The sequence below is a fragment of the Trichomonas vaginalis genome, chromosome III (assembly GCF_026262505.1).
Source record: "Trichomonas vaginalis G3 chromosome III, whole genome shotgun sequence".
In the NCBI taxonomy this organism is placed as follows: domain Eukaryota; phylum Parabasalia; order Trichomonadida; family Trichomonadidae; genus Trichomonas; species Trichomonas vaginalis.
The window spans coordinates 27513883-27540624 of record NC_067205.1 but is presented as its reverse complement, the minus strand read 5'-3'; the positions used below and the strand labels follow the sequence as shown (position 1 = coordinate 27540624).

The 26742-nt window shown below is 32.6% G+C and overlaps 11 protein-coding genes across 11 annotated transcripts, besides 8 other annotated features; 7 read left to right on the top strand and 4 right to left on the bottom strand.

Moving 5' to 3' along the window:
• Positions 1-1809: part of a mobile genetic element that runs on past the window's edge.
• Positions 760-1037, bottom strand: TVAGG3_0774860 (keratin-associated protein family; the record flags this gene model as incomplete). Its single annotated transcript, XM_001306063.1, has 1 exon — positions 760-1037. A coding segment is annotated over one exon (278 nt), but the record flags the coding sequence as incomplete, so codon positions are not given.
• Positions 1810-1942: 133 nt separating the features above from the next.
• Positions 1943-3151, top strand: TVAGG3_0774840 (organellar and viral DNA polymerase type B; the record flags this gene model as incomplete). Its single annotated transcript, XM_001306062.1, has 1 exon — positions 1943-3151. The coding sequence occupies one exon, from the start codon at positions 1943-1945 to the stop codon at positions 3149-3151; it is 1209 nt and encodes a 402-aa protein (XP_001306063.1).
• Positions 3152-3240: 89 nt separating this feature from the next.
• Positions 3241-3349: a mobile genetic element.
• A 141-nt stretch (positions 3350-3490) lies between these two features.
• Positions 3491-3599: a mobile genetic element.
• A 120-nt stretch (positions 3600-3719) lies between these two features.
• Positions 3720-3784: a mobile genetic element.
• Positions 3769-8767: a mobile genetic element.
• Positions 8610-8809: a mobile genetic element.
• Positions 8810-10623: 1814 nt separating this feature from the next.
• TVAGG3_0774780 (uncharacterized protein) lies at positions 10624-12312 on the bottom strand (the record flags this gene model as incomplete). The annotated part of the gene is made up of 1 exon (XM_001306058.1): positions 10757-12310. The coding sequence occupies one exon, from the start codon at positions 12308-12310 to the stop codon at positions 10757-10759; it is 1554 nt and encodes a 517-aa protein (XP_001306059.1).
• Positions 12313-12772: 460 nt separating this feature from the next.
• Positions 12773-13710: a mobile genetic element.
• A 28-nt stretch (positions 13711-13738) lies between these two features.
• Positions 13739-13825: a mobile genetic element.
• A 578-nt stretch (positions 13826-14403) lies between these two features.
• TVAGG3_0774750 (uncharacterized protein) lies at positions 14404-15552 on the top strand (the record flags this gene model as incomplete). The annotated part of the gene is made up of 1 exon (XM_001306057.1): positions 14593-15426. One exon carries the CDS (start codon positions 14593-14595, stop codon positions 15424-15426), a length of 834 nt encoding a protein of 277 aa, XP_001306058.1.
• Positions 15553-15871: 319 nt separating this feature from the next.
• TVAGG3_0774740 (uncharacterized protein) lies at positions 15872-16951 on the bottom strand (the record flags this gene model as incomplete). Its single annotated transcript, XM_001306056.1, has 1 exon — positions 15958-16833. One exon carries the CDS (start codon positions 16831-16833, stop codon positions 15958-15960), a length of 876 nt encoding a protein of 291 aa, XP_001306057.1.
• Positions 16952-17313: 362 nt separating this feature from the next.
• On the top strand, positions 17314-19499 carry TVAGG3_0774730 (ubiquitin-protein transferase protein; the record flags this gene model as incomplete). Its single annotated transcript, XM_001306055.2, has 1 exon — positions 17347-19464. One exon carries the CDS (start codon positions 17347-17349, stop codon positions 19462-19464), a length of 2118 nt encoding a protein of 705 aa, XP_001306056.1.
• Positions 19500-19639: 140 nt separating this feature from the next.
• TVAGG3_0774720 (uncharacterized protein) lies at positions 19640-21002 on the top strand (the record flags this gene model as incomplete). The annotated part of the gene is made up of 1 exon (XM_001306054.1): positions 20334-20912. The coding sequence occupies one exon, from the start codon at positions 20334-20336 to the stop codon at positions 20910-20912; it is 579 nt and encodes a 192-aa protein (XP_001306055.1).
• Positions 21003-21683: 681 nt separating this feature from the next.
• TVAGG3_0774710 (uncharacterized protein) lies at positions 21684-23221 on the top strand (the record flags this gene model as incomplete). Its single annotated transcript, XM_001306053.1, has 1 exon — positions 21734-22912. One exon carries the CDS (start codon positions 21734-21736, stop codon positions 22910-22912), a length of 1179 nt encoding a protein of 392 aa, XP_001306054.1.
• A 417-nt stretch (positions 23222-23638) lies between these two features.
• TVAGG3_0774700 (uncharacterized protein) lies at positions 23639-23851 on the top strand (the record flags this gene model as incomplete). Its single annotated transcript, XM_001306052.1, has 1 exon — positions 23639-23851. The coding sequence occupies one exon, from the start codon at positions 23639-23641 to the stop codon at positions 23849-23851; it is 213 nt and encodes a 70-aa protein (XP_001306053.1).
• Positions 23852-23857: 6 nt separating this feature from the next.
• On the top strand, positions 23858-24580 carry TVAGG3_0774690 (glycoprotein 38 family; the record flags this gene model as incomplete). Its single annotated transcript, XM_001306051.1, has 1 exon — positions 23858-24580. The coding sequence occupies one exon, from the start codon at positions 23858-23860 to the stop codon at positions 24578-24580; it is 723 nt and encodes a 240-aa protein (XP_001306052.1).
• A 568-nt stretch (positions 24581-25148) lies between these two features.
• Positions 25149-26577, bottom strand: TVAGG3_0774680 (spectrin binding; the record flags this gene model as incomplete). The annotated part of the gene is made up of 1 exon (XM_001306050.1): positions 25225-26577. The coding sequence occupies one exon, from the start codon at positions 26575-26577 to the stop codon at positions 25225-25227; it is 1353 nt and encodes a 450-aa protein (XP_001306051.1).
• Between the last annotated feature and the right edge of the window lie 165 nt (positions 26578-26742).

The following is a 26742-nucleotide window of genomic DNA, read 5'->3' as shown; positions in this document are numbered from 1 at the left end:
ACAAAACCTCCTTTATGATTTGGACCAAGATTACCCAGAGTGTCAAGAACAGTATCTATACCTTCTTGACTTTCAACAAAAGCCCAAAGAGCATTTATTTGACTCTGGAGTGATATCCATGAGGCTGCAGTAGCACCGGCGTTTGCTATGGCAAAGATGAATGATAAAGGGTTGAACTTAAGACCAGATTCTTTATCTTTGACAATTTCAACGAAGTCATTGATATTTTTCTTCAAGTATTCCTTAGTCAGAAGAACTCCATCGCCAGCTATACCAGTTGCTTTTGTCTTTCCTTTAACATCAAATGTGATTGGTTTCTTCAATAAAATAACTTCTGGTGTTGTACTGATGCTATCATTAGTGGAGAAAAATTCTCCGACATGACTTGCTAAGTATTCTTTCGTCAATAATGTTCCATCACCAACAATACCAGTTGCTTTTGGACCATCTTCTGTGAATGTCAATGGTTTCTTTAACATAACTTTATCTAAGTATATTGCAATACCACTATTTTGTACTTGTTCATGACCTAATATATAAGCAAATGCTGCGTTTAAAGCATTATACAATGTATCTTCTTTAAATGTTAATTGACTGTTTTCAATCATTGGTATATTGAACAGTGTAGACCTTGGGTCAAAATGAACTCCATGGTCAATCGATAATAACCGTTTAACATGATATATTATAGTCTCTAATGCTTCATTAATATTTACCTCACGAGTTTCTTGCAAACCATTACTCGCCATACATGAAAACATATAATCTCTATCAGTTGTGAAGAATGGAGCATCTAAGTAATTATTCTCTACTTTTGTCACACGATTCTGTAACGCTTGAAGGTATTGATTTAAGTCTGTTTCAACAATTGTACCATCTGGTTGCTCGATAGGTAATATACCAGGACCGATGGTAATGTCTTCATCAGCACCTTCTTTATGTATGACTAAAGCATTATCAGTAATTCTGAGAGTATATTCTTTATATTGAAGTACGCTAGACTTATAACATTCATATGCATATGGAACAACACTCATTCTTTTACTACATATAAAAATGATGTATTATCTACAATCGACTGATCCTAATAACTACGGGACAATACAGTTTCAAGCAGATCCTAACATGGGGCATCCAAGTAAGATAAAGATGAGAGTAAAAAGTGTCAGTACTATGGCGAACTTTATTGTTTGTGACGAAACAGATTATTTTGTCTTACAGTTAGACGAAGATGGAGAAGAAAAGGTGTGTACATTTAAGTCAGCTCTTTCATTTGATATGGATACTATTGTATCAAAACTACAAGAGATTGTAACAAAACAGTTTGATTATTATAACAAGAAAAAAGGTCAACATAATGTAACAGTTTCACTGAGTGCTACGAATCAACTTATATTTACGTCACAGGACAAAGGACATAAAGTCTATTTAAAAGATGCTTCACATAGAGCAAATCTTATTTTAGGTGCATATGGAATAGAACTACCTATTGTACATAATTATTATCTACAAATGCCAAAACCACCTATGCTCAACTTCGGGTATCAGTTATACCTTCGTTCATCAATGTCTGTCATCTCTGGGTTCAATAATATTGACCAAGTTGATGATCGAAGAAAGATCATGTACAGATCTACATGTTATAACATCAATGAGTTCTGGATATCTGGTAAACCACTTATATGTAAGGAATCCTCACCATGGATAGATGCATTTCCATGGGAACTAACTAATGTTACGTTTACCTTAGTTGACTTCCAAGATCAGCCTGTTCGATTATTGTCACCAATGTTTATGGTGATAGAGATTAAACCAGATAAGCCAGAAGTTAGAGAAACCAATGATGTCAGTGATGATGATACAGAATCTTCGTACGATTATGATTACGATGACGATTAAAAAAAAATAACGTATATTTTTTTATCGGTTATAAAAGACCAACATGCTCAATGCTATAAAAGGATTAGTTAATAACCTTTCACCAGAAGATAAGAAAGGTATGCTTGATATGTTTGGGATCAAAATGCCTAAGAAAGCTAAAGACATTACCAATAAATTAGCTCTGGCAATTAAGAATCAAGGAGGTACAGGAAGTGTAGCAGATATTTTCAAGAATGCTAAGAGCTTCTATGATGACTACAATGGTATCATGAATGTTCCAGCTTCAAATTCCCCAGTTGCTTTAGATCACGATCAGAGATCTCATAATAGAGCGTTAATGGAGATGCAACCAATATACTCAGACCCTCCACCAAAGATTGATGAGAGCGAATTAGCATACAAAGAAATACAGAATGCCTTTTACGTTGTTAAGAACATTAATGGTCAAAAACTTCCTGATGAGAAATGGTTAGACCCAATAACTAAAGCAGGAGAAAGATTCATTATGTTTAACATTGACCAATACAGTCCAAGAGGAAAAGATTACTTCAACAAGATGTTTCCAAGAGTTATGGCAAAGTTCATTGGACAGATAGACCTTTTCAAACAGAAGTGGACATTCTATTACGACTTTGATGAGAAGAGAAACATTTTGCGTCATTTGAACATCAATACAATGGGATCATTAGTTCATCAGTTACTTAATGAAGCTCCAATAGCAGAAGTACAAGAATTAGCATCTAAAGTCCTTGAATCAAACTATGACTTCTTCCTTTGTAGTATTCCTTCGTTAAGGAAGATCGAGATCTTTGACTATACAGCTTATTCAGATGTTGATGCTTCTGCTTTGAGAAAAGGAACGTACACACCATATAAACTCACAGCTGAAGAACAAGTTATGTTAGATACGATGAGAGCAGCAGGTCAAGAAAAGATCGCACTCAAGATCATCAAACAAAACCATTCAAAGAAGAGAAACAGGTCACGTAATGGTCAGCTTTGGACATGGACATGCAAATTACCTATTAACTTAGAGAGGTATCAGATCTTCAACGAACTTAATGCAGAGACAGCAAAGAAGATGATGAAAGATTCATGTTTCATCTACGCTTGTATTCAAGCTGGTGTTGACGAAGCAACAATTAATCATATGAGGGAAATCATTCGTGTCAAAGATTTTCCAATGTCAAAGATTCTTATATACGAAAAAAAGAGATCTGACATTGTGTCAGATCTCAGTAAAAGTGACATTTACATGTCAAAAAAATAGAATGAGTTTAAGTAATTAAAATTGAGGGTGAGAGTAGTATTGTATGAAATAATATCTCTCACCCTCCAATTCATCCTATGGCGCCGAAAAAATTTTGGTGAAATGCGACCACATTTCACCAAAATTTCTCGGCGCCATATAGAGAACTAGAGCCTGTGAGGTACTGATACTATCCATGTACCTCGCAGGCTCTAGTTCCAAGCCAAAATGGCTAAAAATTGCCCGCAATTGTTCACATTGCGGGCAATTTTTAGCCATTTTGGCTGGGAATTGGAGGGTGAGAGTAGTATTGTATGAAATAATATCTCTCACCCTCCAATTCATCCTATGGCGCCGAAAAAATTTTGGTGAAATGCGACCACATTTCACCAAAATTTCTCGGCGCCATATAGAGAACTAGAGCCTGTGAGGTACTGATACTATCCATGTACCTCGCAGGCTCTAGTTCCAAGCCAAAATGGCTAAAAATTGCCCGCAATTGTTCACATTCCCATCTTTTGTTGGTAAGACGAAGAATATGAAATAAATTATGAAGAAGATAATGATGAATAAAATATCACTTTTTATATTTTTGACACGTAAAGTTGTCACTTTTCTGTCAAACCGTTTTTATCGTTTTCGTATATAACAAGATTAAGGTTATTGCCAAAGAAACAGGAATAAGGTTCCATGTCATCAAATACAACGAGAAGTATTCAAATCATTCATATACTTATGAACCAGATGAAGAACCAAAGATGACAGTAGAACTTTTATTAATGTATGACCACTACATGTTGAACGAAAAGCTTCCAATAAGTTCAATGTTCATCAAGAACTATGAAGATGTTTGTAAGTTGTGCAAGGATTGGACTTTAGAGAAGAAGATGTTAGTTAACAGAAGATATGAAACAAGGTATGCAATTAACTCAAAGTTAGTTACACCACTTGCAAAAGTCATTGAACTCTTGTTTGCTAACAATTATTTCGAACCAATTAGAACAGGAGAACTTTGCACATACTTCACAACGATGTATAATGAGAACCTTGAAGAAATGATTGACCTCACATACAATGAGCGTTATTGCGCAAGGATGAAGAAAGATTGGAGTTCAGAGACGAAGAAAGACATGAAGTTCCCAAGAGAACATGTTTTCTTTGCTGACTTCGAAGCATCAACTGATGGAAACATTCACAAAGCATACAACATTTGTTTCATGGAAGATGACGATGATGGTTATACATCAATTTGGGGAAGTGACTGTGCGTCAAAATTCCTCGAAGCTTTACCAGATAAGAGTTTAGTTTATTTCCACAACTTATCGTACGATGTCACTTTTCTCATGTCTCAGTTAGAAGAGATTACAGGAACTCCAATCATCAAAGGTTCACAAACGATGCAGATACAAGGAAAGTACAAAGGAAAACTTCTCTGCTTCAAAGACTCTTATGCAATCATCTCAACTAAGTTGGAAAGATTCCCTGAAATGTTTCACCTCACTAGTGGTGAAAAAGAAGTTTTCCCATATAATTACTACACGGAAGAGTTAGTTAATACAACTAAAGTTGGTAACATCGATGATGCCATGAATCATGTCAAAGATATTGAAGCTTTTAATGAGAACATTGAGAAGATTGAAGATTGCAAGATTGATGATGAACACTTTGACATGGAAGTTTATTCGTCATTCTATTGCGGTCAAGATGTACGCATTTTACGAGATGGCTTTCTTAAGTTCCGCAATGACCTCATGACTGAGTTTGAAATAGATGCTTATGATTATGTTTCAATAAGTTCTATCTCAAACAAACTCTTTGAGAAGAGAGTATATTGGAAGAACGGTAATCTCTTTGATCTTGCAGGAAAACCTCGTGAATATATTTCCAAGTGTATTCAAGGAGGAAGATGCATGCTAGCTGAGAACAAGAAGCAATACAATGAAGGAGAACTCATCACTGACTTCGATGCTGTATCATTGTATCCATCAGCAATTGCTAGACTTTACTGTTTAGAAGGAATTCCAAAAGTTATGACAGAAGAGATGAAGAGCAGTGAATACTTGTTGGAGCATCTCTTTGATGATGACCAAGCTGAACCAACAAAGGAAAAGTTCATCTCAGGATTTTACTGTCAGATCGAGATCTTGTCGATCGGTAAGAACTCAGCATTCCCATTGATTGTCGTCAATCCTGACATCAACCCTGACTTACATGTTGCCAGAAGTTCCAATACATGCTGCAAGATGTTCGTAGACCACATTACGCTTCAAGATCTGATCAAGTTCCAAGAGATCTCATGCAAAGTCATTGATGGATACTATTATGATGGAAAAAGGGACATGACAATAAGGAATGAAGTTAAGAAGCTCTTCGAATTACGTGCTAAGTATAAGAAGGAAGGTAATCCGATACAAGAGATCATCAAACTTCTTTTGAACAGTATCTATGGTAAGACGATATTAAAGCCCATTGACAAAAAGATTCGTTTCATCAAGGACAATAAGCTCACTGACTATATCATTAAGAACTATAATGACATACAGACAATAGAGTTCATCCCCGATTCCGAACTTTCATGTGTAAAGTCATTTAAACCTATCGTTCGTCACTTTAACTATTGTCCATTAGGTGTTTCAATCCTTTCTATGTCCAAACGAATCATGAATGAAGTATTCTTCACAGCAGAAGATTTGGGCTTGAAGTTGTTCTATCAGGATACAGATAGTTTACACTTGTATGAGAAGGACTTAGATAAGTTAGCAGAAGAATACAAGAGAAGGTATAACAGAGAACTCATTGGAAAAGCACTGGGTCAATTTCATTCAGACTTTGCAGAGATTACTGCAGGACATATGTCTAAGGCACAAAGATCTATATTCGTTGGAAAGAAGACTTACCTCGACGAATTAACCAATGACCTCAAGGAAATTGCTTTCCACTGTCGAATGAAGGGAATCACACAGGACGTAATTGCACTTACTGCAAACCAAATGTTCCCAGATGCGATACAAGTACATTATGACGAGAAGAAAGGTTTGTTCTTCCCTGAGAAAGTTGGGGAAAAATATAGCATCGTGGAATTGTACAAATCTCTTTATGAAGGTGATGAGATAACCTTTGACTTGTGCATTGGTTCGAAACCATGCTTCAACAAAAATAAGGACTTCACTATTTCAACGAAGTCATCTTTTGAACGTAAGTTAAAGTTCTAAACACTTACTTATTATTTTTCTTAGCTTCTTCCTCTTCTCTCAATTTCTTTGCAATCATTCGTGGATTCTTTGCGCGTCCAGCTGCTAATGCAGCTAATTGTTTCTCTGTGAGTTTACGCTTTGGTTTAGCTGGTTTCTCTTCTTGTGTTTGTTCTTTTGGTTTGAGTTCATTAAGTATTTCTTCACGAAGTTCATTCTTGAGTGCTTCTCTGTCGAAAGTATTCTCAGTCATTTTGTTAGGAGTAAAAAATTTTATTAGGATAGAAATGACGTCAAAACTTTCACCAAGTGAAAAGCAATCAATCATATTGAATGAAGCTAAAGGAATACAACATCCATTATATTATGTTTGTCATATGAAGAATGGTTCAGTTCAAGTTAGAAAGAGAAAGGCACCATTGAATTCACCAGCTCCTGCCCCAGCTCCTGTTGTTCAAGAAGCTCCTAAAGTTGATGAGAAGAAAGAAGAAGAACAAGCATATACTAATAAAATGTTGTTAGAGATGATGACAAAGATATTAGAACGTAACAGTGTAGTTAATGAACCAAACATGGACCCAATTGAACGTGAGAAGGAAACTAAAGAGAATCAAGAATATGTTCAATCAATGGAAGAGAAAAGAATACACTTCGATGATGAACCAGAGCCTGAACCAGAACCTCCTAAACCTCAGCCACAAATAAGACGAATAATCCCAAGAATAAGAAGATTGTAAATTTTTTATAGCTGAGAAAGATGTTGAACGATAACCTCAATACATACAGTATTGCTGATTCCATCAGACAAGTAAGATATTATTTCGATCAAGTTGATGGGGCAGTTCCTATTGGAGATACTAACCATAGATATGTCCCAACAAAAGTGCCAGCTATGCCGACAAATACTATTGATAACGGTTATATTACATTTAACATATCACCACCTGGTGAGAACATGATTGACTTATATAATACGTTCATTAGTGGTTATGTCGATGGTGAGTGCATAATTACAACAGAAACTGAACCAGCTGATGAAAAAGTTCCTAAATATGATGGTGAAGTATATAAAGAAAGAGCTGTTGAGACAGCTCCTACAGGATCAAATGTTACAGCAATTAAAGCAATTGATACTAAATATGCTGGTGGCAAATCATGTGCACATCTTCCAGCAATTTGGTTGGGATACATTGATTCATTCTATGCTGTTGAATCATATCAATTAATCGCTAATGGTAAAAGTGTTTATACACAAGATAATGCTAGAGAAGAAGGTTACATTACTTCTACTGCATCTACAACAGAAGCTATTAAGAAAGTTGATGTATTTAGTAAGGCTAGACATAAAGATGTTTTCAATAGATGTGATACAGTTCGTTCTGGACAGATTATTGAGTTCAATAAACCAATTAGTGGTGCAACTACATTAAAGTTCCACATACCAATCAAGATTGACCTAAGAAGATTCCTAATACTTAATAACATTAGATTCCTTCCAGCGTTTGCTGGTAACTTACAACTTAAGGTTAAGTTCAGTATTGCTGGTATGGTTTGGACACCATTAAGTTATCAGGATATTCTACCATTACCGAACATGCAAGCCAATGTTACAAGCTATATTCCAATCACTAATCACTTCACTCCTCCTATCTATGAAGGTATCAAAGTTATTGATACTGTAACTTGGAATGCCGATAAGAGTACGATATCATTTGGTACCAAGTTTATTAAGTTCACTAAGAAGAATGCAAACTTCTTTGAAATGATTACATACTGTAACTCATTCTCTTTGGACCCTAACATCTATAGTGATTTGGTGACAAGATATTCGGCAAAGACTCTAAACTTCCCAATCAAAAGAATTGACTGCATTACTATGGATGGTTCAATGGCTAAAGGTGAAGGAACTCCTTGTACATTCACGGCAGCATTTACTCCATTATATGTGAACACCATTTATACACTATTTAAGAAAACACCTAATTATAACACTACCTATGAAAATCCATTGTTTGAACAAATTCAATTGAACTGTGGAGCATATGGTAACATACCCGCTGAGGCTCAAGCATCTAATGATCCAATCTTCTATGAGATGCAGGCAAATGCCACTAACAATAATAACGATACTGTTGGCTTCAACTATGATGTCATGAGGTCTATCACAACCACATCAGTCCCTCAATTTGGAATCGAGTCAAATGACTTAGGTCATTACCTATGTGGATTCCCTTGCGAAACTGATTATACATTCCAACAGGGTCAGTTATCTAATTCACCTATTACATATAAGCTTACAGTTAAGCCAACAGCAGAGTCTATTAAATATACTGAGAAACCAGTGTTATGCTTCTTACGTCACGTTTGCCTCTCCATACAGATTAAACAGGTGGGACCACCTATCGTACTTCTCGACGATTATGATTTATCAGCCCCTGCTAGTGAATAAAGGTTAGTTTACATATGAACGTTTATTTTTACACATATATGCGTACATATGCGCGCCCGTATGGTGTCAGTTTTCTGTCACTTTTTTCATTGTGTCGGTGACTGTAGCTGTAGGCTACAGGCGACGCACAATGTATACTGTACTGATATTTACTATTCGCTTTAGTTTTTCATCTGATTCAAAAATTAAATTATGTAAATATTCAGGCTGAAAGCACCAATAACAGTAAATTGGTTTTGAATTCTGGAATAGAAACAACAGAGCCCCTTCCTGGCCTTTCATCGACTCTTCATAGAGCGTCACTTTTTGTTCCCCAATTCCCCAATCCCCCATGGGGGACTGGGGGATATTCAAAATTGAATGTATATTTGGCCGCGTCCCCTATGGGGGATTGGGGGATTGGGGAAAATTTATTTTCCTGATTTTATTAATGATTAATATATTACCTTTAATAAAAATCAAAATCATGTCATTACAAAGCTCATAGAGCTAAAATTTAAGAAAAATTAAATATCAATTCTCTGAAAATGCAAGAAAATTCAACAAAAACTAGATAAATGTATTTTAAATATTAACGAGGTGCTGTATATATTATAATATTTGAACTTCAGTAATCAATAATTATTTTGACACTTTACAAATAGACTCTGACTTCAATCAACCCCCGGGGGGACAAAACGACATCCTTAGCAGCTACAATTAAATTAGAATCTAAACCCATTTTCCTACGTAAAGTCTCCCTATCGTTTTTTGTCTCAATATTGAGTGAACCTCTATCAAAAATTTGAATAAAAGACTTTACGAAGGAAAAGGAGTTTAAAATATTTTGGAATTCTTTCACAAAATTGAATTGAACACAAATTAATATTAATATAAATCGTATACGTATGAAATATTATCATTTTTAGAAAAAATTACAATTTAAATATGTATCAATCTGATTTTTTTTTTCAAATTTATGACAACTGGTGTGTAGCATCATCGAAAATCAGCCTTTAAACATATAGATTAAGTGGCACATCATAGAAGCCTAAGAACATACTTAATTTCCCCAGTTCATAATTTTATTTCTCAACAAAAATAGTTACATACAAACATATATAAACTTTAATCACATATCTAAACATTTATAATTATAGCATAACAATTCTTTTCTGTAGAATAATTTCATGTATTTGATCATCATTATGCTTGAACCTAAGAAGCAAATATTTAAAAAATTGGCGGAATAATATTCAAAATTTTTCAAAGAGGACAGATTTTTAATTGTCAAAATTTATCTTATTAATGATATTAAATGAAAAGCATAATTAGAGAACATTAAGATTGAACAGAGGACAGAAATTGTAAATTAATTGATCAAAATTGATGACATTAGAATTCATAAGTTTGATATTCTTGCAAGAAGCTGCATAATGTCACACAAAGAATAAGAACGTTTATTGAAGTCTTCAAATAAACATTAAAGAAAATTAAATTTTAAAACAATAATATTTAAAAGATATGAGTATTCTTTTCGGTAAAAAAATTCAACTAACTTGGTAGAATCCGAAATTCACATTATCTCTCCGGATATTGATTTTTTGCATTATTAATTTATTATTATATATATGTTGACAATGCAATCAACTTTAATAAGTTGGCATATCAAATGAATAAAGTTAAATCGTCATTATTAGTTTTGCTACCTAATGAAGAGTTGTTTATTCATTGTTTTCTTTTTGTTATTGTATTAATATTGGAAAGCAAAATTATATCAATCTGGAGCAAGATTTTATTGAACTACAGTTGAATGAGTTTTATTATTGTCGCATTCAATGAATTATTTTGAAATCTTTGTAAATTTAAATTATTATACGCTCATTTGATATAATAATTCCTTACAATTGGTTTTATGGACAAATAAAAGCAAATTCTTTAGAAATAAATAATTTTTTTAAATCATAATACAAACAAATACAAATATTGAGAATAATAAATAGAATCTTATGCCAACAGCTTATTTATGTAATCCAGGAGGTCATTGTTTTCCAAATTGAGTGTTTCAAGGATAGATTTCCATTCAATAATTTTTTCTTGAGTTGTAAGGATGAAAGCAGGATATTCCTTAGCAATATTAAATATAGTTCGAATGGAATGCAACAATTGGTTAGTATTTGGATCCTTTCTCAAAAGCAAACTCATATACAAGTCAACGTTATCAATTAGAGACAAATTACTATCACTAAGCTGCGGGTCGAAGTTTGATGATATTATTCCATGGCTTTCTTTGATTTTCTGACGTTCTTTTGCTGATATCGTCGAAGATGAACGATTTACGTATTCTTCTATGGTCTTTCGATCATTGCAGCCATCTAGACAAAGATTAAGCATCTCAGTGCTGCTAAAAACGAAAGGTTTTGAAAAAATTAAATTTGAAAATTCAAATCCTCGCTTTGCAACTAAAAGTAAGGCGTTATCTAGTTGTTCAGGCCTTGATATTAAATAATTCTCTATCAGTTGGCGTATCTCTTTTGGCTCCATGTACTTTTGGAACGAATCAATAAACCATGACAAAAATTCAGCGTTGTTTTTAGGAATTAAGTCGTCAGAAATCAATTTCTTGTATCCGAGATGATTAACCAATGGTCGTAATATGTTTTCTGATTGCCATCTCTTAGCAATTTTCAAAAGAAGTTCTTCATCGTTCAATTCCAAGGCTCTTTTGAACAGCTGGTCACGGCAATTGTTTATGTATTCAGTAGACGAAAGGAAATTGTAGACTTCTGATGGAATACTCGTTGTTTGGATGATATAATAACAAGATTTAAGTTTTTCACTGGATAATGAAGTATTTTTAAGGTACTTCTCAATTGTATTGTATATTGGCTCTATTTCTTCGCCAGATAGATTTGTAATCGTAATATAAAAAATAGAATCGGTTAAAAGCCTTTCTTTTTGATTAATCGTGGATTCCAGGAAGAACTGAGCTTTCTGGTATCTGTTGGTAATGTTGTACAAGCCTAGAGAAATGTTTGTCGTGATATAACTTATTATGGCTTCATTTGAGTAATCATCGTGGAAATCGATCTCGTTATAAAAGTTTATCATTTCAGTAAAGTTGGATGTAAGGAATTTTTGAAATGTGACAAAGTTTTGAGGATAAAAGTAAATATAAGTATATCTGAGATAAATTGCACGCAACGGATGTCCTACCATGGTAATCATTTGTGACAGTTCTTCAAGGGATTCATAATCTTCAGCTGCAATTGCAAAAAAATATGCCATGTATAATCTTGGCGTCAAAAAGTTACAAGAGAGCGACATCTCGAGTCCCTTCTGAATCACTTCACGTGGTATATTTGTATTCTTCAGGAATTTTGAAAGTGCCGTGAAGTAACCCATTAATTTCGAAAAATATTTCGACAAAACAACGGAATCTGATACGGATTTCATGAAAACTAATAGCTGCAGGCCATTTATAACTATTTTCTCTATATTGTTCTGTTCTAAAACTTGAACTGCCTGCTCAACTTGATTATCAAATTCTTCATCACTCATTTTTTTTATAATTACTGGGGAGTGATTTATCAGATTATTTTTAGACCCTAAATTAGAGGGTTTTACGATGTCACTTTTTGATTTAGCCTTAAATTCATCGTTTGATGAGAAATTTACACTTTGATTAGAATTTTACAGGCGTGGAGCCAAAAATTAATATAATAAGTGTTGCATGCTAAGTTCGGTCAAAATGTAAACCTCTCAATTTTATCGTCGGGGAAAGTAACTCAATTCCTTCAAAATTATTCTTTAAATATTGAATTTAAAGTTATTTAATTTGGATTATAAATAAATAGGCTAATACAATATTTAAAAATGAGAAAAAATAACTTTTCAAAGAACTTTTCATAATCTCAAAGAAAATTTTTTATTCAATAATTATAAATTAATTAACATTCATAATGAAATTGGATTTTTTTTATAAAAATTGGTCCTACTTAACTTTTTGAGAGAATTTGGCTTTCTCGTAAACGAAAAAGGGATTTGACGGAGTCAAATCCCCGCTCACAAAAAGTGGACTTTACATGTCAAATTTTATATGCATGTAATGTCCACTTTTATGAGTTTTAGGAAGGAATTGGAAGCCATGAGTTACTGACATTGCATCAGTATCTCATAGCCTCCAATTCCTTCAAAAAATGGGAGAAACTTTGTCCGAATAGTTTAACATTCGGACAAAGTTTCTCCCATTTTAAGAAGGAATTGGAGGGTAAGAGATATACCATATGAATGTATATCTCTTACCCTCCAATTCCTTCTAGAAAGTGTCCAAACTTTGGGTTAATTGCAAAGTATTAACCCAAAGTTTGGACACTTTCAAGTGGAGATGGAAGGCTTTGGGGTATATATTAATACAATATACCTCAAAGCCTTCCATCTCCACTACAAATGTGAGAAACTTTGTCCGAATAGTTTAACATTCGGACAAAGTTTCTCCCATCTTTCAATGTAATTGCTACCTGTGAGGTACTGACTTGAAGTCAGTGCTTCACAGGTAGCAATATCCAAAAATTTAAAAACATTTTATCAGTTCGTTAGAGAACTAGAGCCTCCTAGGTACTGAACCAGAATCAGTGCCTAGGGGACTCTAGTGATCTATATAAATCTGAGAAACTTTGAGGAAATTGTTCGACATTTCCTCAAAGTTTCTCAGCAATTTAGCGAGGAATGTTCGTTATCGTGTAGATATTTATAATATATACATGATAAAAACATTCCCCGCTAAAAGATGTAAAATCTTATAAGAAATAATTGCAAAAGAATAACAAATTGCAACAAATTTTATATGAAACTGAACCTTATGATGTAGTGATTCAAGATCACCGCCTCATAAGATTCAGTTTCAATCTCAAGTATCTCAAAAGTAAGGCTCTATTTTTTGCCATGTAAAGTGTCACTTTTTCTGTCCAAATGATAAGTTATTCAGAGAAAGTTTCCCAGCTATCAAGAGGGAATTGTTCCTTATGAGGTATATATTCATACTGTATACCTCATAAGGAACAATTCCCTCCTTAAAACGAGAAAACTTGTTCGCAATTGTTTATCATTTCGAACAAGTTTTCTCGTTTTTAATAACAAACTAAAGGCTATGAGGCACTGATTATATATTAGTGCCTCACAGCCTTTAGTTTCTAATAGATAGCTGGGAAACTTTCTCCAAATGATAAGTTATTCAGAGAAAGTTTCCCAGCTATCAAGAGGGAATTGTTCCTTATGAGGTATATATAGTTATAATGTATACCTCATAAGGAACAATTCCCTCATTAAAATCGTAGATATTTTTTACTTATTACTCATGCTTTCAAAATCACAATCCTCTGAAAAGTTATTTTTTATTAAGAATTTAGAATTTTGATAAATACCTTTTTTCAATTTGATATAATACTTATATATTTTCAAAAAGACATTTTGAAAAGATATCTCAAAAGTTCTCTGAAAACCTATTTTTGATTAATTTTGAGAAATATCCGTATTAAATTAATCACTAAATTCATTCAACACTACTTTAATTTTTAAATTCAAAAAATTATATGTGCTTCTTAAAATGTCTCACAAAAATTTTATTATAAAATTATATACAATATTAAAAATCCCACAACATTTTTTACTTTACATAATCGTACTTCCTCGACGATTAATTTCCCCTCAATTCCTATCGTTGACCGAACTTAGCATGCAACATAAGAACTCAAACAATATTGTAGTGATTATTTTTTGCTTTTATTATCGAACCGCATTTGAATCGAAAATAATCGTTACAATTATAATTTTTTAGATTTCACATGAATATACAAACTTTAAAGATTATATACTCGTGTATAGCATCTTTTGCAACAATAGTAGCATACGTGATTTCCTACTTCCTCAAATTCGAGAGAAAAGACCTTTCCGAAATATTTTTCGGATCAATAATGATTTCCGATGCCTTAACATTCATGTCAATTGATTCAATAGCAGATGGAACTTCTGGATATCCTTATAATTTCCTTTTAGCACTCTTCGCCTTCACAACTTTAACATTTTATTCATTCTTTCATGATTCGCTTGCATTACTAGATGATTCACTTTTAGTAAAATGCGATATGGTAAACAACACCCCGATGCTCTCATCAGAAGATAAAATACAAGAAATCGAAGAAACTCCAAAATTTAACTTTTGGGATAACTTTGTATCAATAATTTTATTCGTTTTATCCACTGTTGAATGCATTTCCTTTGGTGAAACACTATCTATGTATACAAATATCTATGATTTAAACCATAGATTACCTTATATCATTCCTGTAAGATTCTTCCAGATTCTATGCATCAGTACGATATTACGTGACACACAAATGACAGATATTTGGTATATTTTCGTTGCAATACTCAATGCAATTTGTGTTGGAGTTTTCGGATCAATTAAGTCAATTATGTCATCAAGGGCATGCGATATCTTCTTCGCTGTTTCATCTTCTTTACTTCTAGGCAGCTTCCTCTATTTCGGAGCCATTGCAATTCATAATTCTTTCATTTCTTTGGCACATTCTCGTTGGTTCTCGATTATAATAGCAATTGTTGGATTCTTGATACCATCAATATTCCGTGTGTTAATGTTTGATAGTAGTACTTGGTAATTTTGAAAAAAAATAATGAATGAATTTTCTTTCAAACTTTTTTTAATTCTTCGTGTGTTTAATAAAGTAGTATTTTGATTCTATTGTTTAACTTCATAGTTTTTTTAAATTAATTCTTAATTTTTTAGAAATCTCAAAAGTTGTCCTGAATTTAGCATCAATAGACAGCAACCATTATTTGTGTTAACACTTATTTTCTCAAACAAAATCTCAAATTCAAATTTTTTTCACATTAGATTCTTTTAATGTTTGCGAAGCAGAAGAAACCGAAGCTCAAGTCATGAAGATGAGTTTGCATATCTTTTATTTAAAAAAATTAACAAAAACATAAAAATTATCTGCATTTGATGGATGTTTTTGAAACCTGATCAGAGGATTTGATCACTTATGATTAGTTAACGAGTTAATCACTAATTATTTCTTTTAACTATTTAAATAATTTGAATTTCTGAAATTTCAATAAGATAATCGAAATACAACTAAATAAAACACATTTATTACGAAACAAAGAGATATAAATAACAAAAGATATTATTTGTCGCCCATTATACGACAATTTGCGGCAATAATCGAAGAAATCTGAGAAATAGCGTAAACTTTCTCTGGCATATTTTCTCTATTGAACTGTACAACGCTTCTAGCCGGTGCAGGTAGCTTCGGTATATTCTTAAATTCACGTTCTGTTCTTTGTCGAGTATTTTTCCAAATCTTTTTATTTTCATCCATTATTGACGATAGCCTTGAGACATCCGGATTTGGATCTGTACAAATTGCAGGGTTCATCATTAATAATGTTTTTTGTTCCGCTAATATTCTATCATTGTTCGTCATATGGCGATATTTACTATCAATGTATTGTTGGAAGATTTTTTCGTCGATACTTAGAAAGATAAAGCTCTTCCTTGGCTGAGTAAATCGATAATCTGTTACTTGCGTTACAATTTTTCCTTCACTATAACCACTAAACTTGTTTTCTGATAAAAACGCATAAAATAGGGGAGTTACGATGCCAGTTTCCAGAGAATCTAATAATGGAAAAACGTTTGGATGATAGTGATAATTTCCGATTACTCCATTCTGTGTTGATAGCACAAAGCCTTCATAATTTAATTCGTAGAAGAGCGCAGCTTTTATGTCATCATAACAAGAATTTGGAATTGTTAATGGATCAAATTTCTCGTCTTTAAAGTTGTGGAGGTTAAGAAGAAGATATGACCGCGAATTTTGCATTAAGAATTTCTCAAAAGGTCCGCTTGTTTGAAATGATTGCATAAGTAGTGCATCAACTGACTTTTTCTCTAGTAATTGATCTAAGGTTAGCTTCTCATCGTAATTCGCATCTACATCAAAAGTGACTTGGGTTTGCTCAGTCTCCTTCTTCGTAGGAATGAAGAAGCGCGTATGCATTCGATTGAGTGAATTTTTTGCAACTTTACAAAAGAAATTGGATTATAATGCACATGAAGTGTACATGATAAGTACTTAAAAATAATCTTAGAAAAGTGTAAGCTCAAAAGATTTTGAAATTAAAATCTGAAGTTTAAAAAATTTTATATAATGATTACAATCTATATCAAAAATAGTTATAGTTTTCTCGATTTAAAATTTTCCAAAAATTCCAAATTTTTTCCATTTTAGATTTTTTAAAATATTTTTTAACAATTTTTCAATTAATTATCGAAGATTTTGGTAATTTTGGAAAAAGTTATAAGAGGATTTGGATTATACATACATTGACAAATCAGAATTCATTAATAAATAAAAAATTTTAGAAAATTTTGGGTTTACATATCGAGTGTTGGTAAAAATAAAGCCAGAAACTATTTCTCTATTTCATTGGAAATCGAAAAACTCACGTTTTACAAAAATCTGGATAAATTGTTCAGCTAAAAAAATTTTTTTATTGGAAAAAAAAACAAAATGAATGCAAAAACCATTGTCCATGCACTTTTTCATCAATTGACTAATGGTTGCAACAAGTATAACTGTGATAACAAGGAATGCAGATCCTGCAAGGATTTCATGTATTCTTTTGCAAATCCAAACGAAGCAGCGAAGACAGCCATCACTCTTGCAAAAGACTATACCAATCACATTTGCAAGGGTCTCCCACCGGCTTTTGCTCATCCAGAATACATAGAAGTCTCTAAAAAGTTTGCAGAAATTTTGAAAACATTAATTGCCAAGAAAAACCTTGATGAAGTCAAAGCTGAACTTACAACCTTACTTAACACAATCTTCTCATCAGTTGAACAGTTCGAATACCTTTTCCTTGTTAATGACCAAATGATTACAAGAAAGAACCTTTCTATCAACGATGATTTGATTCAAGATGTTTCAGAACTCTTCTATCAATACTCTGACTTCTTCATTACCTTCACATCTCAGTTTACAAACTTGATTAATCAAATCGTCAGTTCTTATGATTATTCAGCCCATTATCTACGAGCATTTCTTGTTATTGGTGCTTTCAGATTCTACTTTGATGATGAAAACGGAATTGTTTCTGAGATATATGTAAAATTGATGGATAAAATGCAGAAGAGCCTTCCAAAGGATGCCAGACTTGACTTATTCGATCAATTCAGAGCATCCCCACATCTTGCATACAATTATCTCCAAATGTGTCATTATAATCTCACATTAATGGCTCTTCTTCACGAAGGACCAGTAACATTCACAGAATCACAATCTATTTACGGTACAACAACCGATTTCCTCATCAGATTACGTGATTCCAGTGATTCTCCAAATTCTATCCTCAAAACACGAGATTTCTACAACGATCCATTCTCAGAGAAGATCATAAACGATATTAAGGAGACTCACAGGTTCAACTTGAACTCAATTGAACCTTCAAGAGCCGTAATCAATATTGAGACAAAATCAGAGATCCTCCGTGCCGTCCTTAGCACAGACCAAGAGATGGCCTCTCGTGACAGTCTTTTCGAGAGCTTCCTTCGAGGAAGAGTCAATGAAAACGATATCCAGTTAGTAATCAGCGTCAGACGTTCTAATCTTATCGAAGACTCCATCCGTGAGCTCAGCAAAGTCAGCCAAAAGCAGCTCCAGCGTCGTCTTACGGTCAAATTCGAAAATGAGCCTGGCGTTGATGCCGGCGGTGTTTCTCGCGAGTTCTTCTACTTGATTACTGCCGAATTGTTCAATCCCGACCATGGCATGTTCACCCTTATCGATAACTCTTTCTATTGGTTCAACATTTCATCCATCGAACAAACATACCTATTCAATTTACTGGGTACGATCATTGGCTTAGCTATTTACAATGGCGTTATCCTTCCGATCAAATTCCCATGTGTGATGTACAAGAAGCTTCAAGAACTCGCAACTTCCGTAGAAGATCTCAAGGAAATCATGCCACAAGAATATCAATCTCTTATGAGCCTTAAAGAGCTTGTTGCCGCAGGTGAAGACATCGAGGATTGCTGCTTAACATTCTCTGTCACTTACAACAAGTTCGATGCTCAAGTTACTGAAGATTTAATCACAGATGGTAGAAATATCCCAGTTACAAGCGAGAACTTCGATAACTACGTCAAGCTTTACGTCGACTGGTACTTGAATAAGTCAGTTGATAAGATGTTTGACGCTTTCAAGAAGGGATTCGACAAATTATGTCATCGCCCTGAATTTAAGATCTTTACACCGGACGAATTACAAGTTCTTGTATCAGGCGAGGACGTATTCGACTGGGATGCCCTCAGACTCGGCACAAAGTACATAGAAGGCTACAAAGAAACATCGACATCAGTTAAAATGTTCTGGGAAATCTTCAACGAGCTCCCTGAAGAGAAAAAGGTCAAGTTCTTGCTGTTCTCTACAGGTACTGATAAGGCTCCTGTTGGCGGATTGGCCCAAACTCACTTAGTCATACAAAGATCAGCTGATGACACGAAATTACCTGTTTCCCATACTTGTTTCAACATCTTCGCACTCCCTGATTACAAGGATAAGGAGAAGATGAAGAAGAACTTACTGATTGCTTTAGAACACACTGAAGGTTTCGGATTGAAATAATTTTTTTTATATTAAATATATTTTTTTATATCTTATATCTACAATTATTTTTTAGACTTATCAGTCATAATTGTTTGTTAGAATTTGATTTTGTCTTGTGCTAATCTTGCATTTCAATTTCGTTCATTAAAATATATGATATTATTAACTTATTGCCAATGATATTATATCTTTTTAAAGGACTGATGAGTGCGATGCATCTCATTTAAAAGTTCGGAGAATAATTACAAAAGTATCATTATCTTCTAGTTTGGATACTATGTAGCCTTTGATCTGGCCAATCATAGTGTTGCTCTATCGATATCAACAAGTTATTTCGGGAGGGTAAAAGTAAAAAAAAAACATTTTCCATAGGGAAGTCAAATTTGGAGTCCCGACAGCACCAAAACTATATTTAGCGATAATTCCAAGATTATGCACATGAACAAATACTCAGAAATGCGAATTAAACAAAATCAATCACTCAGAAGCACTTTATACAACTTCAAAGAAGTTTTTCAGAATATTACGGTACAGTTGAGTATAATAATAAAAATGAGAACGAAACTATATCTGGAAATGGCAATTATTACATTCATCATACAATATTTTCTTTCCATTACGAAAATACATCAATTTCCCTTAATTCTAGCAGCAAAGTATTACTCGAAACATGCACATTTTACAATAATAGCTCCCCAGAAAAAGGTGGATCATTCTATATCTACCAATCTGACTGTGTCTTAGTTCATATTTGTTTATTACTTTCAAAAAGTACCAATAAAGGATGTGGATATTTCATTGAATCAGCTTATAATAGTTACAACAAAAGTTATGCGTTTGAATGTTCAGTTTCACAATGCAGTGGATTCAGGGCTTCTCTTTATCATATGTATGGAGATATCCAAGTAAGTAATATGAATACATCTAATCACAAAACTACTTATTATGCTGCATATATCATTACAGGTCCAACAGAAACAGGAATTATTAATTTCACAACAGCATCAAATTCATCATCTACAGAAGTTGGTTCACTATTCAATAATGATTGTAATATTACAAAATGTAATTATTTAAACAATGAATTTACAGGAAATTATTATTCAATAATTTATTGTTCTGATCATTCAACTACATTTTTAAGTTGTTCATTCATAGGAAATAAAGGAAACTATTTATTTTATCCAAGACCAAATATTGTTGATAATTGTTACTTTAATGAAAACAATGTAACTCAAACTGTAAATGGTGATCCAATTAGATATGAATTAATTCAACCATTAGATTCATTTATATCTCATTATTCGACGTATTATTGTCCTGCTGCAAATTTAGGAAAAAATAAAAAAGATTCACGTAAAAAATTTAAAGAAGATGAATTAGATTTGAAAGACATCAAAATTATTATTAACAAAGTTTATAAAACTTCATTTGTTGAAGCAGTAAATTTCTCTAGTTTAACATAATAAATTAAAAATATCCGTGTGACTTTTTGACTTTTTGAGCTCCGCTTCGCTCCGCTCAAAAAGTCAAAAAGTCACATTCTGATATTTTAGTTCTTTTTCAATGCAGGCGTCGAAAAAAATATCTGTGTCACGTTTTGAATTATCTAAAATAATTTTATAAAAAATACTCATATGATTATAATAATTACATTTTATCTAAATTACAACTATTCAAAATTTTATCTCAATTTATTTCCAAATGGAGCCCCCGAGCTCTAAACCTATGAAGACAGATTGATTTGCTCTTCTGGAAAATCCAACACAACATTTCTACTCAAAGGCAAGGCCTATTCCCCTTTGATTCAAAGCTCAATTTAGGTTATCGCAAAATAAATATCCTTAATTACCTTAAAGTTCCCCCACGAACTTCTTCCAAAATCTTTGTCTCATGCTCTCCTACAGACTTACGAGATTTTCATGAGTTATCTCACCTACTTTACTAGTAAAAATCTATTTTTATTATCATATGAGCATTTTTTTATAAAATTTTTTAGAGAATTCAAAAAGTGACTCGGCTATTTTTTACCCTATTGAAAAGGAATTTAATCATCAGATGTTAATTTTTTTTTGGTCATATGAACTATTTTCTCTTTTCACTCGAAAAGAACCTTGAGGTCTCCAAGAATGAATGCTAGTAAGTATACCAAGTATATTTCTTGCTAAAAAATCGAACAATTCATTCATATTTTAGTTATTTCTGTTATCCGTTCTAGAAACTTGAAAAATATTGTGCTCAAAAGTGACATCGGAGTAAAATAACGAACATTTTTTAGGAAAAAAAAATGAAACCAATTACACCTCTTCTTTCTAACAATGGATATGGCGGAAGACCATCTCTAAGGAGTTCTACAGGTTCTATTTCTACTTCGCAGAGACCTCAAAGAAAACCATCAGATATTTATGACCTTAAAATTAAGAACGCAAAACTCGATCAGGAAATCAAAATCCTGAAAACACAACTCAGCCGAACTAAAGACAGAATCAACCAGCAATCTAAAGTGATTGCTCACACTACAGGACCAAAAGCAAGCGTTTCTGGTGTCCAGAACAAACGTCAATCGACAATCAACAATCTCTCACATAGTGTAACCAGTGCGCAAAATACACTTGACACATTGAATCAACAACTTGAACAAATGGAGAAAGATGACAGAAACTGCTATGTTGAAGAGCTTCGCACAGAAATATTAATTGCGTTTGCCGAATACCAAAGAATACAAGACAATTTGGGTGAATCTTCCTCAAGAAACAAAAATTACCAAACACTTTTTACAAATGCAGACAAAAAAGCCTCACAGTCATCAATAGAAGACAAAGAATTCGAATTAAGTCAATTACAACAAGAAAATACTAACCTTATCGATAAAATTAAAGCGTATCAAACAAAATGCTACAGAACTAAGAACGAATCAGTAATTCTCACACGTGAGAACGATGGTGAATCAATAGAGTGCTCAATACAAGAGGTCAAAGATGCAAATGAACGTCATCAAAACAAATTAAACAAATATAACGAATTAAGTCAAAAAGAAAACGAAGAATACGATGTCGCCATAGCTTATCTTAATAAAATCATCAACTACCAGAGGTCTATCATTGCAGATCATCTTCAGGGAAAAGAATTACCAGATCCAAGCGAAAAACCAAAGTACGAAGGTCCACAACAACACAAAGATAATGAAAATGAGGAAGAGGATAACAAAGAAGATAATAAGCAAGAAAATTCCAATGAAAATCAAGAAAATGAAAATAATGATGAAAAAATAGACCAAGAAGCCAAACAAGGTGAAAACAACCAAGAACAAATCGAAAATGCTCCAAAAGATGATGAAAAAGAAACAAATCAACAAAATCAGGAAAATCAAAATCCAACATCGTTAAATAATGTTATTGCTGATGTGGCTGATGATGTTGTTGATGATGTTCAAGATGTTGATGTTGTTGAAGATATTCAAGCTTAATTTTCTTATTTTTTTTGTGATTTTCATAATTTATTTAAAAAATGTTTTATAATTAAATTTCACCTATTAAAATACTAATTGAAAGAAAATATCATTAAATCAAAATTCGATTTTCGCGTCATTGAATTTTAGAAATAATATCATTAATTATTATTTTCCACACTGTCTTAAAGATATTCATGATTGAATTTTCTTTAATTTAAATTTAGATATTTCCAAACTGTAGTTTAGTCCAGAATAAAAAGTTGACGAAATGACCGTTATTCAAATACTCAGAATTATAGTTTCAAGAATTTATTTTGCTATTTGAGTCACTATCATTCATTCCAAAAATAGATGAAACATGTAAAAATCGTTTAAATTTAGCACTTTTCTTGCACTTTTTGAATTTCAATTTTGAATTGTAATTCAAATGTTGTGCAAGAAAACTGCATCCTCTTGCCTTCAATAATACAATTTTCAATTAAAAATTGAAAATTGTATATTGAATGCAAGAGAATTAGTTAATTTCTTCAAACTTTTCAGAGGATTGTGTAACAACTCAATCCTCTGAAAAGTCTGATGAAATTTAGTGTCTCAAGACTATTTCAATATAAACTCCATTTTTAAATAAATTTTAAAAATCGAGCATTGAAAATTGTGTTGAGACTTTTTTCAGAAATTGAATTAAAGTCGTAAGGAATTTGAGAATGCATTCATAATTTTTTTTCCAGTTCATTTTTACTAATGTTAAGCGCATTTCTATGCATTGCAAGTAGCCTTAGAAATAAGAGGATTAAATTAGATGAAAACAATTTTAAGGATTGCCCAACAATCGTTGATAATGAGTTGAAATCATTAGATGAAATAGTAGAGTTAACATTAAAAGCAGGTGAATGCCGAGAGATTTCAGCCTATTCTTATTCATTAGCTAGCCAATCTGAAATCACAGCTGATTAGTATAAAATGTCGGATCTTTCAAAACCCATTAAGACTGTAAAGAACCCATTTTTCTTTAATAATCCATCAATGGTATCAGAAGATGGATATACAGCTACTGTCAAGTGCGCTAATAGCTCCAAAGAATGCAAGATCCAAATAAAAACAGAGGCTATGCCTTCATATGCAATAGAAGATGAAGATGAGAAAATTGACCAAAGACTTTATCTTACTTCCTTAAAGAGTGGTAAGTTTGAAGTTGATTTGAAACGTGGAATCATTATTTATCCAGGATTTCTAACAAAGAATACCATCAAAGTTGTTGGTGAACCAAAAGATAAAGTACAAATTCATGATGTAGCTGATAAACCCGAAGATGAAAATAAAGCTCCTAATGAAGTCACAATTACAGGTCCAGGTACAGCATATGGAGGCCTACATGAAAATGCAGGCGAAAACGCCGAAGTTAAAGCTACAATCACATATGAAAGTACAACAGAAGGCGACAAATTATGGTTCCCTGATTTTGCTGGCTGGATCCCTCAAAAAGCCGACCTTTTCGCACTTGGTGATCTCAAAAACGAAGCTTCTTCTTCAAAGGAAGGAGATTCTTCCGATGGTAAACTTGGAGGTGGCGCAATAGCCGGAATTGTGATTGGCGTTATTGTTGTCGTTGGAATTATCGTTGGCGTTCTTGTTTGGCTCTTTGTTTTTAAGGCCAAGAAAGGAAATGATGCAGAAGCCCCTTAAACAGATTTAAAATTTAAATATTAATTTCATAATTATTTTGATTTTTTTTTGATGTTTTCATTATAATTTCGTTCAATTTTAATTCATCAAATGGGAATAGAAAAAGGTAAAACACCTCTTCATTTAGCAACAAAAAATATTAAAAGAATACACATGTTCTAGATGCATTAGCTATAATAATCACAATGTTGTTTTCTACTTAGAAATAATGATTTCTTGTTAATGAACTAATGAATATTTCAAGTAGTCAAGCTTTTAAAATGGAGTCCAAATGTTGAATGGAATCAAAATTGCGCACAATTTATTATATAAGACATCAACATTGGTAATCAAACAGCATTAATCAGATCTCTTTGACATTGTCTCTCTTATTAAAATTATATCGCAATTATCTGAAATACAAATAATGAAAATCATTATATCGTAATAGTTTTTGTTTGAAACAACAAAATAATCAGAAAAACGAGTTCCATACAAAAATATTAAGAGTTTTATCATGAATTTAGTCTATATGACCTAAACGCGCAAGAAAAGTGAGAGGATTTCATTTAATTCATTTAATTGGAGATGATTTTTAAGGAAATGTATTTATACAACAACAAATATAGTTTAAAGCAACAAAACAAATTAAAAAGTTAAATATATTAAGAAGAAGATATTTCATCGTAAAAATCTTCTTCCTCTTCAGCAAATTGTTGGATTCTATTTATATAATAATAGTAATCATTGCCTCTGTTATCTTTAATTGTTGGATCTGCACCGATTTCTAACAAATAATCACTAACCCACTGAGAACTTTCACGAACAGCAAGAATTAATGGTGTCATTCCATTTTTTTCGTAAAAATTCTTATCTTGTGATCTAGAATATGGGTCAAAGTTGTAATTTGTGACAAATGGAAGTTTATTTGTGAATTTTATCTCATAAACTTCTTCTTCTTTCTGCCAGGGCTGAAATTTATGTTCAACAATTTCTCCCATACCAGTTCTGATGTTGATATTCGCTCCTTTTGTGATAAGATATTTTATTAATTCGAGATTTTCAGATCTGACAGCGTAATGAAGGGCAGAATACCCAGATCTATTAATTTTATTAATAAAGAAGCCATTCTTTTCTATCATATACCTTGTTAAAACAAGATTTCCGTATTGAGCTGCATAATATGGAACAAATTGATTAGAAAAGTCATCATGATCAAAATCTAGACCAAATATCTTCAGAAGGTATAAGCCTTGAGTATTATATCCTCGTAAAGCTGCCTTTAAGCATTTTGCAATCATTTCTTCGCTTGGATAGTTTCGAATTAGTAATTCTGCAATCCTTGTATGATGAAATTCAATAGCAACATCAACGCAGTCGTTTAACATGTAGCCATTTTGAACTAAAAAGTGAATAATGTTGATATTTCCTCCTCTTACTGCATATTCGACAGTTGAATCAGTAATTTCACCACCTTTGTTAACAAAGTACTGGAATATTAAGTAGTTTCCTATTAATGCACAGAAATCAACAGAATTAACATTATATCCTTCAAAGAAATACATTTTATTGACGATACTGGGATCATTATTAACGATTTCTTGTATTTCGGTGACCTGGTTCTTAAAAATTAGTAAAAATAAATCACACATCGGAGGCCTTTCGTAACGTAAAGGAGTTGATTCGAAAGTTATAGAAGGGTTATCGCAAAATTTTGGGTTTTCTGATATTAAGGCAACGTATTTATCGAAATTATGATCACTGACGTATTTTTGTTCCCAGCCAAGAGCAAACCACAGCTGACCATATAATTTCATGCTGAAAATATGACAACGGGTAGCTGATGCAATGCACCTATATACGTAATCGTGATAACTTTCTGGTTTATCTTTAAGAATGTTAGCGAGACGATCTAAGTTTTCTGGTGTAAGACTATATACGGCATCTTCAATATTAATACAATGATAGAATTCTTCTGGAATTGGATTTCCATATTGAGATCGCTCTTCATTAGACATTCTTAAAAATGAAGAATCAAAGAGAATACTGTTTTACTATTATATTAAAATATTGATATTTCATTGTTATTTTTCCTCAAAAACAAATATTGAAATTTTATTATCAGATCTTAACATTATATCACATTAATTATAGATACGTTCAAAGAAAGATGATCTATATTA